The sequence below is a fragment of the Hemiscyllium ocellatum genome, chromosome 3 (genome assembly GCF_020745735.1).
Source record: "Hemiscyllium ocellatum isolate sHemOce1 chromosome 3, sHemOce1.pat.X.cur, whole genome shotgun sequence".
Taxonomy (NCBI): domain Eukaryota; kingdom Metazoa; phylum Chordata; class Chondrichthyes; order Orectolobiformes; family Hemiscylliidae; genus Hemiscyllium; species Hemiscyllium ocellatum.
In genome coordinates this window covers 76,316,091-76,332,023 of record NC_083403.1, presented here as the reverse complement: position 1 = coordinate 76,332,023, position 15,933 = coordinate 76,316,091, and the positions used below count along the sequence as shown (strand labels likewise).

General features: G+C 38.7%; 1 protein-coding gene across 2 annotated transcripts in view; it reads left to right on the top strand.

The window, feature by feature from the left end:
- The window catches only part of ptprk (protein tyrosine phosphatase receptor type K), a 610,797-nt gene that overhangs the window by 577,970 nt on the left and 16,894 nt on the right, over positions 1–15,933 (top strand). For both annotated transcript variants that reach the window (XM_060851099.1, XM_060851091.1), the window contains one exon: positions 1,930–2,055. In XM_060851099.1, coding sequence (XP_060707082.1) covers positions 1,930–2,055 — 126 coding nt within the window. The remainder of the gene's footprint in view (positions 1–1,929; positions 2,056–15,933) is intronic.

Here is a 15,933-nt window from a genome sequence, read left to right as displayed (position 1 = left end):
CACTTAGCACTTCTAACTGAACATGGTTGCAAATGCTTCAACCTGCCTTTTGCACTAATGTGCTGGGCTCCCCATTATTGAAGAAGGGCTCATGCCCGAAACGTCGATTCTCCTGCTCCTTGGATGCTGCCTAACCTGCTGCGCTTTTCCAACAACACATTTTCAGCTCTGATCTCCAGCATCTGCAGTCCTCACTTTCCCCATTATTGAGGATGGCAATATTTGTGGAGCCTTTTTGTCTGGTTATTATTTAATTGCCCGCCACCAATCATGATTGTTTGCATTAATAATCCAGAACTTTGGTCTGATCTGTTAATTGTGGGATGACCTCATTCTGTATATCATGGGTTGCTTCCACTGTTTGGCATGCAAGTATTCCTGAGTTGCAGCTTCAGCAGATTCACACCTTATGTTTAGGTATACGTGGTGCTGTTCCTGACATGCTCTCCATGATGAGTAATGGTAAAGGGGAGGATCTGCTGGGCAATAAGGTTAGTTTGTGGTTGAATACAATCCAATTACTGCTGATAGCCCACATTGTCTCACGATACATAGTTTTCATTATAAAATTCTAACAGGATCAGAGAGGGTAAACACAGGAAAAATGTTCTCTGTCTGGGGAGGCCAGAACCAGGGATCACAGCCTAACAATACAACGGAGGCCATTTAAGACTGCGATGAAGAGAAATTTCTTCACTGAGTGGTGAACCTGTGGAATTCTCTGCCACAGAAAGTTGTTCGCGCCAGAATGTTCATTTATGTCAAAAAAAATTTGGTATTATTCTTAGGACTAAAGGGATCAAAGGATACAGGGAGAAAGAGTGAAAAGAATACTTATTTTGATGATCAGTCTTTATGACATTGAATGGTGGAACAGGCTTGAAGGGCCAAATGGCCTACTTCTGTTCCTATTTTCTATGTCTTGAGTTGGCGCATTTGTTCAAAATCTATCTCGTGTAACACTGTGACAGGATAGAATGACTCCTCAATGTGAAGTTGCACTTTCATCTCCACAAGGACTTGTGGCATGGTCACACTTACAGGCATGTCATTGGAGATAGATCAGTACCAGTTGGATTGGTGACGCAGGTTTTTCCGTTTTAGCGATTGCCTTGGCACCTGCTGCAGTCCGAATCCACATTCTTTCAGACCAGCTGAGTCAGTTTTAGTGCTACCAACGCAGGCGTGGTGATGGACATTGGTGTGCCCACCAAGCATGCAGTACCCAATTTCAGTGCATCTTCCATTGGTGTTCAACATGAGGGAATACTGATATCAGCTGAGATATATTGTGCTGGCAGTAAGACAAGATGCACCTAATGATTATGTAATTATAATGTAATGATTATGTCTAATATAATGCCTGTATGATGTGTTTGACTGTTAGCTTTATGTTTGACTGGTCTGGCACAGCTCTGTAATGCTAGAAAAGTGATTGTTGGTGACCTATTTATGGTGATGGTAGAGGACAATGATGGTAATAACAATGTTGGTTAGGCTTTTTTGTGTGATGTTTACTGATATTTTTATGGTAGATGTGTTACCTGCTACTTAGTTATCCATTCATGGAGGCTGTCCCATTCCTGGTGATGATTGGCTCATCTTGAGTTTTGTATGGCTTTTCTCTCGATAAATCCTCAACTGCAGTTTTGTGCAGAATTGTTAGAGGAATCAACACTTTGTACAGATGCATGTGTTTTATAAAATGTAGAAAATAATTTGGTGTTTTATATGCTGAAATATTCGGTATAGCTATCTCATAATTGCAGTTTGACCTGCAATAACATTGGTGAATCCTTTCCCATGACATATAATTAAGCTGGCAAGTAGTTCAGCAGACCCAGGGTTCACAGCTATTTTAATCATTGCATGGATTTGTTGCTTTGTGACTCATGTAACCTGAAGTACAAATTTGTTTTTGTATATTAGGGATGCCCACAGTACTGGCCAGAAGAGGGGACACTTCGATACGGGCCAATTCAAGTTGAATGTATTTCTTGTTCAATGGACTGTGATTTAGTAAGTCGAATCTTCAGGATATGCAATCTTACCAGGGTAAGTATAAATGGCACATATTTCTATCAGAGGAACCATGGATAAGAAAGTACCTTGGTAATTTTTATTATATTCAAAGTTTCCATTTGTTCAAGCTAATAATATTCTCATCTTCATTTCCAATATTTCAAAACTTCAAAACAAAATGCACAGTCTGTTTAACGGATACAATAATGATTTGAAAACGTTCGCTTGTACCAGGAAAAGCCTAGCACATGACCCAGAAACTTATTTGAAGAAAAGAAGATGCAATGCAGGAGTATAATTTTTTATTTATTCATTCATGAGGTGTGGACTTCATTAGTTGGGTTAGCATTTATTGTCCTCCCTAGTTGCCCTTTAGGTGGTATTGAGCTACTCTCTTGAACCACTGTAGTCCATTTGCTGTAGGTACATTCATAATCCTGTTAAGGACAGAGTTCCAGGATTTTCACCCAGCGACCCCAAAGGAATGGTGATATATTTCCAGGCCACAAGGTTAAGTGACTTTTAGGGGAATGTTTAAGTGATGGTTTGCCCATTGTCTGCTCCTTGTCCTCTGAGATAGTAGTGATCATGGAGCTTTGGTGAATTTCTGCAGTGCATTTTCTGGATTGTGCATACAAATGTATGTTGATTTGGTATCAGTCAAGCTGGCTGCTTTGTCCTGGATGGTGTCAAACTTCTTAACTGATGTTGGAGTTTAACTCAACCAGGTAAGCAGGAAGTATTCCATCACACTCTTGAACTGTGCTTTGGTGTGGCCAGGCTTTGGAGAGTTCAGTAATGAGTTACTCATTACAGGATTTATCCAGCTTTTTACCAGCTGGTGTAGCTTCAGTATTTATATGGCATGTTAAATTAATTTTATGGTCAATGGTAACCCCTGGGATGTTGATTGTGGAGGATCTAGGGATGGCAAGGTGAAGGGACAGTCATTAAATTTTCTCACATTGGAACTTTCATTGTCTGACATTTGTGTGATGTGAATGTTACTTACCAGTTATCAGCCCAAACCTGAACATTGTCCAGGTCTTGTCAGGTTTGTACATAGACTGCTTCAGTATCTGAGGATTGCAAATTTTGTTGAACATTGCGCAATCATCAGTGAGTATCCCCATTCCTAAAATAAAATAAATCCTCAATTTAAGTTTACATTTTGTAGCATCTTTGTATTTATTTGGGTGGTAACAGTTATTGATTAAAGTGACAATTTACAACTAATAATGCAATTTGGCCTCATTCAATTGAACACCCACTTTTTAAATGTGTTTGTCTATAAATCATCTGGCAATTTCCAAACATGATGATGATGCACTGCTGAATGATTTCGTGAGGTTCTATTGTCATGTTTTCACATGGTTGTTCCATTTCTTTTTGTTACAAAATTATTTTACTTTGGCTCCTAGAGTAGCACTAGGTTAAAAGGAAGGTATAATCATTAAATAAGTTGTGTACTTAGAATAAGTTAGAATCACCCACCCAACTGTGTCACTTTATGAATTTAACCTATAAATTATTTATAGAACAATTAACTTCTCACTGCAGGTAATTCTTCTGAAATATTGTCACATTCGATCTACATTTTCTATCTACATATACACCACATCAATAACTTCAATAATTCACATGGAACAGATGTGAACATTTTACTTTACAGATCAATCACAATTTTTAATATAAACTGTAGCCACAATTGTAGGTCAATACGTATAATTTAATATTTTAAGTGAGCTTGATTGTATAAGAGTATGCCAGTTATAATTTACGGAATAGTGCAGCATACAAAATATCAAATCTTTGCACTGGTAACATGTAGTTTTGCTTCTCCAGTATCCGCTTAATATTAATTCATATCTATTGTGGGTGGCATAGTAGCTAGCACTGCTGCCTCACAGCACCAAGGACTCCAATTCGATTCCAGCCTTGGGCAACCATCATACTGGAGTTTGCAGAATTGTGCAGGTTAGGTGGATTATCCGTGCTAAATGTGAGGTTATGGGGATAGCGGGATGCTGGGTCTTCAGAGGATTGGTGCAGACTCTAAGGGCCAAATGGCCTCTTTCTGCACTGTAGAGTTTCTATGTCCAAGGTAATACTGTCCATGATTCTGAAATTGCCCCATGTGGAAGAAGGGTATTTTAGAGGGTCTGTCACCCATTGTCAATCTTGTTTATTTTCTGATACCTGTAGAATAACCTTGGTAGAGTTGGTTGTATAGTCTGTTCTTTTAGTTGGTCAGCACTAAATTTGGAGATATGTCAAACGTTCAAATTTTTTTTGTATTGTCTTATAAAAAGATGTAGAAACATAAAATGGCTGTCATAACTGACTGTGTTTCCCAACACTTTTTCATTTCTATGTGAATTAGTTGGACAAGCAGAAATTTATGTATGAGACACTGTTTTAAGTTTAAGGTAGGAGACTGACACATAATGTTAGTTCAATTCTATCTCTCAACACTACCAGGGAACAAATTACTTTTCCAATTGTACCTCAGTTTTCTGCCATGAAAATGCCTGATTGTGTGGGCTATGTGATGAGCGAAACATGAAATTTTGGCAGAGACATAAACTCTAGTGTCACAAAATATTTTACACATTTGAACATTTTTACTGTAATTAGTATATGTTTTGGTTGCTTCTCAATGCCTTCCTTTCCATGTTTTTTCCCCATTTTCTTACCTGGAAGAGTTTCAACTTTGCAATACTTTCCTGTGGAATTATTTAATGTCTGGGACTCAGCCTTCTCTGCTGCATTCAAGTCCCTTCGGAAACCTTTTCTGTTCAACATTCATTCACGGGTGCTGTTTGTTTCTGCTGCCAGTTCTTCTCTGTCTGTCCATAACCTAGCACTTCAATTAGTTGTATTTTGTTTTAAATGATATGTATGTATAGGTGGCCATGACAAGTCTGTATTTATAGTTCATCCCTCATTGTGCTGGACACACCTTAAGTTAATTGAAGATGCACTGTTTTCATGTACTCTGGCTTTGCGTGAAATTCAATTCACACATTGAATTAATTAAAATATCTATTCCTCAGTAAGTGTAATATTGCAGGTTAATCTCAAGAATTGAGTGAGATTAGGGGCAGTTATTTTAGGAGAAAGTGAGGACTGCAGATGCTGGAGATCAGAGTCGAGAATGTGGTGCTGGAAAAGCGCAGCAGGTCAGGCAGCATCCGAAGAGCCGGAGAATCGACGTTTTGGGCATAAGCCCTTCATCGTTTTAGCCAGATGGATCAAATTTGCTTAACGCAATCAAACAAATTAATTTCTTCATATTTAGCTGAATGGATTCAATTTTATAATTTGTTTCTTAATGAATGAGATCCAGTTGATTTGTTGTATCATTTGTGATTCACTAATTTGAATGCAGAGAATTAATTCGATTATGTTACTAACTCTGATCAAACAAATACATTTTGCTTTACTGGAGTGCTCAGCAAATTGGTGCAATTCTATGTTGTTGAACCAGGGAAATCGTAGAACTAAAATGTATGCTTGGAACCTGTTCTGTTTGGAATTTAGTCCTGGATTTAGATTGCAGTCTGATCAGTTTTTATAAATGAATATATTCAAATTGAAGGCCACAGCATCTTTATAGTCTATAGTAATCTAACATAAGGCATCTATGAAAAAATAACACACGTATAAATGAAGGTGGCAATGCTGCTGAAAAGAGAGTGTCTTAAAGGCATTTTAAAAGTCTTGTAATTTACTTTAATACATTCTTGTTGCTAATTAATTTTGTAAAGCTAAATTAAAAATGTTTAATTGACACAATTGAGCTATAATTTGTTAATCAAATATAAAATACAATGGTAATTAACAATCTTCAGTTATTCTATAAATTTTATGACTTCTCTGTGGCACTAATCTGTTTTACAAATTGCTCCATTGAAGATATGGGGAAAGAAAGTGAACAAAAAAACTTGTATTGAAATTTTTTAAAAAGTGAGAAACATCCTGTACAATTTTTTTCAATAAAAAAGGTACAACCATTGGTTTGATAAATTGGTATAGCAAGAGTAATTTTGAGGCTAAAACTGTTTTAGATCAGAATGGCAAGTCAAGGCAGCATGCTGAGGAGCTGAAGAGTTGGATCTGAAATATTGTTTTTACTCTGAAGCGGAGGATGAATAAGTTATTCTTGTATGAAAAGTGACAGTATAAAAGGTAGCAGTCTCAATGGAATTGAGAGACAAGAAAGAGAAAATAAACCATTGATACATGAGAGCTATTGGGATGCATGATTTTTGACAGATACAATCACTCTTTATTGATTATGCAAGTTCTAAACCGCAAGTCAGCTTCCATAGAATTTTTCACAAGCAAAATCCAGATGCTGGAAGTCTGAAGTAAAACACAGAAAATACAGCGAAAGCACAGTGCTATTTATATTTTGACAAGATAGATATAGCACACAGACCATTACGTGAAGGCATTTTTCCAGATTACCAACACTTGAATTTCCACTTGAGGATGATAAATATTGATTGCAAGCTAGTTTTAAAAAGAATGTGCGGAAGAAAAAAAATACAGTGCAGTAATGTTGGATCAGAGAGGCTCCTTTTCAGGTTGTTTTAAGTGAACTCAGTGCCCAAGTAATGACATCACAAAGAAGTGAAGATGATTTTAAAATGTACGTGAAGATATGATCCAGGCAATAGCTTGTTGTTTTTTCCCTGGGCAGTGGTAGGGTAATTTAAGGCCTAGGGTAATTTAACTGATTATTTGATTGCAGTTTAAAGCCACATTATACAGTTGAATTACGTGTATTGTATGGTGTACTGTTTAGACATTCAAATGAGAGAAAGTGGTTTGGCTAATTGGGAAATTTCAGCAGCAAAAGAGGGTTTGCATGAAAACTTACAATAGGACAATTGCCATGGGACTACAGTTTCTGTAAGTTTTTAACCCACTTGAAGCAGCAGACTCTGGATGGAGAATAAATTTCAGAAGTCAGATATGACCATCCGATATCTCCTGATTGCAAGTGGCAGTTCAGTGTCTCCACATTGACTCTGCAGTGGTCACGTCTCCTGATAATATCACGGACATGTACAGGCAGATATGTCCTAGATTTGGCAGTGATGCTGAGATCAAGCAGACTTCACCCCTTTTTCACAGCTTGACTCAGTCTGTGTGGATCGACTGGACTTGTACTACTTGGAATTCAGAAGAATGAGGGCGGACCTCATAGAAACATACCAAAATCCTAATGGGACAGCACAGGCTAGATGTGGGGAGAATGTTCCCGATGTTGGGGAAATCCAGAACTAGGGGTCACAGTCTAAGAATAAGAAGTAAGGACTGAGATGATGAAGAAGAGTTTCTTCACTCAGAGAATTGTGAACCTGTGGAATTCTCTACAATAGAAAGCTGTTGGGGTCAGTTCATTTTATATATATATATATATATATTATATTCCAGAGAGAGCTGGACATGGCCATTGTGGCTAAAGGAATCAAGGGATATGGAGAGAAAGCAAGAATGGGACACTGCAATTATACGATCATCATACTGAATGGTGCTACAGTCTTGAAGGGCCCAAGAGTGGACTCCTGCACTTATTTTCTCTGTTCTATCCTTCAGGATTCAGCCAGCTTGGTCAGTAATAGTGTGCTACTCTTAGGGATGCATATTGAAACCCCCTATCCAGATTCATTTGTACCCTTGCCACCCTTGGTATGTCCTCCAAGGGATGTTATGTGTAGCCAAGAACTGATTCATCAGAGAACGTCAGTAGGCAGTAATCAGCATAGGTTTGCTTGAAGGTTTGGTTAAGAAAAGGAAGGAATCATATGTCAGGTAGAGACAGGATAGATCGACCAAATCCTGAGAAGAGCATAAAGGCAGCAGGAGTATACTTAACAGGGAAATCATGAGGGCTAAAAGGGGGACATAAGATAGATTTGGCAAATAGGGTAAAGATAATCCAAAGGGTTTTTATAAATACATAACGACAAAAAGGTAACTATAGAGAGGATAGGGCCCTTCAAAGATCAGCAAGGCAGCCTTTGTGTGGAGTCACAGGAGATGGGGAGATACTAAATGAGTATTTTGCATCAGTGTTTACTGCGAAAAAGGACATGGAAGATATATAATGTAGGGAAATAGATGGTGACATCTTGAAAAATGTCCATATTACAGAGGAGGAAGTGCTGGATGTATTGAAATGCATAAAAGTGGAAAGATCCCCAGGACCTCATCAGGTGTACCCTCGAACTCTGTGGGAAGCGAGGGAAGTGACTGCTGGGCCTCTTGCTGAGATATTTGTATCATTGATAGTCACAGGTGAGGTGCCGGAAGACTGGAGGTTGGCTAACATGGTGCCACTGTTTAAGAAAGTTGGTAAGGACAAGCCGGGGAACTAAGGCCTGGTGAGCCTGAGGTTGTAGAGGGCAAGTTTTTGGAGGGAATCCTGAGAGACAGGATGTACATGTATTTGTAAGGCAAGGACTGATTAGTGACAGTCAGCATGACTTTGTGCATGGGAAATGATGTCTCACAAACTTGATTGAGTTTTTTGAAGAAGTAACCAAAGACGATTGATGAGGGAAGGGCATTAGACGTGATCTGTATCGACTTTAGGAAGGCGTTCGACAAAGTTCTCCATGGGCAATTGGTTAGCAAGGTTAGATCTCATGGAATGCAGGGAGAACTAGCCATTTGGATACAGAACTGCTCAAAGGTAGAAGACAGAGAGTGGTGGTGGAGGATTGTTTTTCAGACTGGAGGCCTGTGACCCGTGGGGTGTCACAAGGATCGGTGCTGGGTTCACTATTTTTCATCATTTATATAAATGATTTGGATGTGAGCATAGGATGTATAGTTAGTAAGTTTGGAGGTGTAGTGGACAGCGAAGAAGGTTACCTCAGATTACAATGGGATCTTGATCAGATGGGCCAGTGGGCTGAGAAGTGGCAGATGGAGTTTAATTTAGATAAATGTGAGGTTCTGCATTTTGGGAAAGCAAATCTTAGCAGGATTATACACTTTACGGTAAGGTGCTAGGGAGTGTTGTTGAATAAAGAGACCTTGGAGTGCAGGTTCATAGTTCCTTGAAAGTAGAGTTACAGGTAGATAGGATAATGAAGAAGGCGTTTAGTATGTTTTCCTTTACTGGTCAGTGTATTGGAGTTGGGATGTCTGATAGGACATTGGTTAGGCCACTTATGTAATATTGTGTGCAGTTCTGGTCTCCTTCCTATCAGAAGGATGTTTTGAAACTTGAAAGGGTCCAGAAAAGAACTACAAGGATGTTGCCAGGGTTGGAGGATTTGAGCTATAGGGAGAGGTTGAATAGGCTATGGCTGTTTTCCCTGGAGCATTGGAGGCTGAGGGGTGATCTTATAGATGTTTATGAAATCGTGAGGGGCATGGATAACATAAATAGACCAGGACTTTTCCTTGGGGTGAGGGAATCTAGAACTGGAGGGCATAAGTTTAGGGCAAAGATATAAAAGAGACCTAAGGGGAACTTTTTCACGCAGAGGGTGGTGCGTGAATGGAATGAGTTGCTGGAGGAAGTGGTGGAGGCTAGTAGAATTGCAACATTTAAAAGGCATCTGGATGGGTATATGAATAGGAAGGGTTTGGAGGGAAATGGGCCGGGTGCTGGCAGGTGGGACTAGATTGGGATATCTGGTCGGCATGGATGAGTTGGAACGAAGGGTCTGTTTCCATGCTGTGCATCTCTGTGACTATGACTCTATGAACATGTTTGACCTGGCATTTGATGCTATGAGACATCATGGAGCTCAAATTGAGGCGCATCTTCTTCCCAACTGTATGCTACATTGCTGCCACATGTGATCAGTCTGTCCTGTTAGTCAAACAGCATATACTTCGGGGCAGTGACAAAAGTGTCTGTGATGTTGTCTATGTATAAAAAAGGTCTCATTCCATTCAATATGATGCTGTCAGACTGTTGCTTGGCTTCTCTGTGAGGCAGGTTCTTCCAATTTCAGCACAAACCCCCAGATGTTACATAGGAAGACCTTGCAGTTGTCTTTTGAAATGCCTATGTTGATGACAAATAGTCTATGCAGTTTCATGCCTTGAAACTGCAGCATTTTGAAATAACTGGATTGCTAAGTAATTTCAGAGAGCAGTTTACAGAGTCAACCACACTTCTATGAGTTTGAAATGACCATGCAGACTAGACGAGATAATTGATGTTTCTTTCCCTAATGGACATTTGCTAACATGATTTTTTAGGGCAATCTCTAATGATTGCCCTTAGATAACCTTTGAATTTTATTTTTTTTTATTCAGTTCAAATGTCACTATTTGTTGTGATGGGATTCAAGTACATGACCCCAGAACATTAGCCTGAGCCTCTGGATAACTAATCCAGTGATTTTTAGCATTATTCCACCAACTCCCCAGAAGGATTTACTGCTGCCCCTTTATGGGTTATACTTTTATAGTAAATATACTTTAATAAAGTACTGGTGATTACAGTTTCATACACAGTAAATCATATGGTGACTCCTGTTAACTGATTACACCAGATATTCAATTGTCCGCTATTGAAATTTTGTATTTCGTGCAATCCAGTGAACAGTTATTCCACACAGCTCAATATTACCTTGTAAACTCTGTGACCTAAACCATTACTTATGAGACACTTAAGCTAGATCCAGCAAGGGAATTGTTCACTGTGATTAGAAAATAGACTATGAGTAGTTTCTTCTCCTAATTGAAATTAGTAATCCAAAGCCACTTTATAAATTGACGTGAAATTAATTTGGATAAATTACCATTGTCCAGCTCAAAGTGCCGAAAAGGCTAATTTCAAAGACATATATGGCTTGGAGCCTGGTATGCATGCTAAACAAATCCTTGACGTGTGTCAAGTTATAAATTTTCACCTTTCCAAAAAAAAAAGCATCTATTTGAAATTGGCTAAGTGACTTCATGATTGTTACATTAGAAGGGACATTAGCAGTTTTGCCTACTTCACCCCGAAAGTGAGAATCACTTACAAATGTAATGAAGTGATAAGTAATTTCAATTTGCTATTTGAGAAGTAATGCTTGTAAAATTATCAAATGTCAAGGAGCTTTCTTCATTCCATTTGATTGTATTTGATTTTTAATAAAGCAATATGTGTTAAACTGACTAGATTGGAAAACTAACGCACAATTTTTCTACTGTTTATGATTTAAACCTGCTGTTACAAGTAGAAAGCAGGTGCACCTTTCTGAAGCTTGCTTCTTTAAATATATAATTTGGGGTCTTACGATATTTTTTGGTCCCAAGTGCAATTTTATCTTAGCTCTGCAAAAAAAAACAGTGAGATGGGTAGGACCAGAAGATGTACAAACAGGAAAGTTTCAACCTCCTGTGCTCTGGGCGTCATGACTAACTTGGCTTTGGTGCAGGCTGGTGGCTTTTTGTCTACCCCAGTTACTTCCTGTTACCGTTTTGGATTGATGCCTGACCCAGCATGTGCTGATTCAGCCTGAATGTTAAAATCATCTAAGCCCTAACATTGCTGATAATGGCTATATTTGGCATTTGTCCAGGCCTGTACTCAGTTAAAATTTCCTCCAATGTAAGTAGTGAAGAAAATGATACATTGAAAGATTTAATTATTGTGAAGATTATTGGGACCTGACCTATTCTTCTAAAACACTTAAAATTTTAGTCTTGCCAATGAGTAATGCCCTGAAAGAAAGCTTTGGGAAAAGAAAATCATATTAATATTGTTGCAACCCATGAATACTTCATTATGTTAAGTACAATGTTTAGACCAAAAAAAAATTATTTTAAAACTCTTAGTTTAGCTTGGATGAGAACAGGATGTAAGTTTGCTCGCTGAGATGGTTCATTTTCAGACGTTTTGTCACCAAACTCAATGACATCATCAGTAAGCATCCGGTGAAGTTAGTGACCCGCTTTCTGCTTGTGTGTTTAGGTTTCTTTTGGTTGGTGATGTTGTTTCTGTTCTTTTTCTCAGAGGGTGGTAAATGGGGTCCAAGTCAATGTGTTTGTTGACAGAGTTCCAGTTGGAATGCCATGCTTCTAGGAATTTTCATGCGTATTTTTTTTGGCTTGTCCTAGGATGGATGTGTTGTCCCAAAGTTGTTGAGAACATTTTGCTTACTTTCAAATAAGCAGACATTTTTTAAAGGAAATCCTTCTATTTGGCATAGCAAGGTCCATTTTTCTTAATCCCACATATTCTGGATTTGGCAATAAGAAGTGAAGTTCCTGTGACATGATGTAATATCCACCAGCTGAATGTTTATCTGATGCATAAATACTTATGCATCCCTATATAAGAAGCAAGATGTAAATATTGTAGTATTCAGAAATCCAGTAGATATTTTATTCCATCTACCCATCATGTACAATCATTACATTCACAAGCACATAGTGTCTGAGCTAACAATGAGCTGTTAGATTAGATCAGAGCAGAATGGCAGAAGCAGTGTAAGACAACAGATAGTGATGAAGGAAATGGGAGGAATGACTTCTGTGTTCATAGGCATGTTTTCTGAATTCCTCTTTAAGTATTTCTCAACCCAATTAACATTATTTGAAAGTTAGGAAAGAGCTTCTTATTTATAGAGTCATAGAGTCATATAGCACAGTAACAAATCCTTCGGTCCAACTCTTCCATGCTAACCTGGTATCCTTAACTGAAGTAATCCCATTTGCCTTAGTATGGCCTATTTCCCCAATCCTTTCCTATTCGTGTACCAGTCTATATTTTTTTAAAAGTTGTTGTACCACCTCCATCATTTTCTTGAGCAGCTTGTTCCATATATGCACCAGCCTCTGTATGGAAAAAGTTATCCTTCAGATCCTTTTCAAATCTTTGCCCTCTCACTTTAAACCTATGCCCTCTAGTTTTGAACTACCCTACCTAGGGTGTTAAAAAAAAAATCTTGGCTATTCATCTTATCCAAACCCCCTCTTGATTTCATAAATCTCTGTAAGGTCACCCCTTAGCCTCTGATACTCCAGTTCTGGTCGCCACATTACCAATAGAATGTGGACGCTTTGGAGAGGGTGCAGAGAAGGTTTACGAGGATGTTGCCTGGTATGGAAGTTGCTAGTTATGAAGAGAGGTTGAGTAGGCTAGGTTTATTTTCATTAGAAAAAAGGAGATTGAAGGGGGACCTGATTGAGGTTGACAAAATCATGAAGGGTATAGAAAGGGCAGATAGAGACTACCTTTTTGCCAGGATGAAGGATTCCATAATGAGAGGTCACGCTTTCAAGGTGAGAGGTGGAAAGTTTAAGGGGGATACACTGGCAAGTACTTTACACAGAGGGTGGTAGGCGTCTGGAACGAGTTGCCAGCAGAGGTGGTAGAGGCAGGCACGTCAGATTCATTTAAGATGCGTCTGGACAGATGCATGAGTAGTTGGGGAGGAGAGGGTTATATATGTTTAGGAATTGGGCAACAGGTTTAGACAGTACATTTGGATCCGCTCAGGCTTGGAGGGCCAAGGGGCCTGTACCTAGGCTGTAAATTTTCCTTGTTCTTTGTTCTTCTTTGAATAAAAATCCCAGCCTACCCAGTCTGTCCTTATAACTCAAACCTTCCAGTCCTGGCAACATGTAATTTTTTTCTGTACATTTGCTAGTTTAGCAGCATCCTTCCTACAGTAGGGTGACCAGAACTGTGTGCATGATTCCAAAATGGTCTCACCAATGTTATGTACAGCCCTAACATGATGTCCCAACTCCTGTGCTCCATGCTCAGAGCAATGAAGGAAAGCATACCGAACACCTTTTTCATCACCTTGTATAAATTATTCTAACACCGCTATACATCTTATTAGTGTCAGTAACACCTGACCTGGAACTTGCATACATCGGGTTAAGAAATACTTTAAAAGAAATTCAGAAAATGTGCTTATTAGTGAGCAGCAAAGACAGTTCTTCTCATTTCCTTCATCATTAACATGATTTCTTACATTGTTTCTGTCATTCTCTAGTGGGTGTCTAGATTTTTTTTTAAGATAATACAATATAGTCTAGATTGAACTTATTAATATTTGGGAATATTGGTTTAATAAAATTGTGGATACATTGCATCTGCTACAACATTGGGAAGAACTATCATAAAGTACCACATTGTTATCATGATAATATTGACAGCTACTGTAGCACAATCATAAAGTAAAATCATCAGCCAGCAATAGGAACATCTAATCTGATCAAGTCAAAATGTTAATACGGCACCCACGCTTTGCTGTTGCAGGCTTTGTGGTGATTGTATTCTCTTGATTAGATTCTGCACCTATTGTTCTATTAGCCCATTGTCATGTAAGATTATCAACAATCTAAAGATGGTGGTGCAGAGTTAGTGTCACAAGATTAGTAATACTCACGTCTAGGTTAATACGTTAAAGATAGGAGTTCACATCCCACCATAGCAGCTGATGGAATTTCAATTCAAGTAATAAATCGGGCATTGAAAGCTTATCACAGCGAGGATGACTACCAAATTGTCCTTGATTGCCTTAACAACCTGGGATGGTTCATCAAGCAAATTGGCTGTTCTTTCCTGGTTTGGTGACTCTGGACCAATCTGATGTGGTTCACTCTTAATGGCCATCTGAAATGGCTCAGCAACCCAATCATTTAAGAACAGTTATAGATGGATAACAAATGCGGATGTGAACTCCTATCTTTAAAGTATTAGTCTAGACATGATTATTACTAATCTTGTGACACTAACTCTGCACTGCCATCTTTAGATTGTTGATAATCTTACATGACAATGGGCTAATAGAACAATAGGTGCAGAATCTAATCAAGAGAATACAATCACCACAAAGCCTGCAACAGCAAAGCATGGGTGCCATATTAACATTTTGACTTGATCAGATTAGATGTTCCTATTGCTGGCTGATGATTTTACTTTATGATTGTGCTACAGTAGCTGTCAATATTATCATGACTTTTTCAGTGATGCACATCCAATTAAAATCATTTTTAAAAACCACAAAATGAATTTAAATATTTTTCTTTCAGTTCTTGATGGGTCTAGATATTGGTTTGATCCCAATTCAACCACAAATGGAAAACACAAACCACCATGGTAAATCTAATGCATAAGGTGCCTAACAAAAATTGGCTCTCTGGCTTCATGACACCAGAACAAGTAGGAGCAGAAGTGGGCCATTCGCCCCATCAAATCTGCTCTATTCCTAATGAGAATATGACTGATCTAATAACCCTCGACTCCATTTTCCCCATAGGCTTGATTCCCTTACCAAATAAAAATCTGTCCTCCTTGAATATGCTTAACCACCCAGCCTCTACAGCCTTCCAGCTGGAAAACTTTCCACCAATTCACTCTCCTCTGGTCCTAGACTCTCCCAAAAATGGCAGCAACCTCTCTACACTTCCCCTATCAAGCCCATCAAAGAATCTTGTATGTTTCAATAAAGTTGCTTGTCATTCTTCTAAACTGCACTGAGTTCAGGCCCAACCTACTGAACCTGTCTTTAGATGAAAATCTCACCATATCCAAGATCATCTTTGTGAAACTTGTTTGGAATATCTCCAATGCCTGTATATCTTTCCTTCGATAAGGAGACCAAATCTGTTCTCGACCAATTTTAGGCGTGGTCCAACTATTGCTGCCAGAGCATACAGCAGGATATGGACAAGTTGAAGACTTGGGCAGAAAAATGGCAAATGCAGTTTAGTGTAGGCAAATGCGAGGTGATGCATTTTGGAATATCTAAATCAGGAGGAAAATATACAAATGGAAGTAAGACAACCCTTAGTAGCATCAATATACAAAGGGATCAAGGTGTACAAGTTCGCACTTTTCTGAAAGTGGAAATACAAGGGGATAAGGTGGTCAAAAGTCATTAAGCATGCTTGCCTTCATCGGTCAAGGCATACGGTATAAAA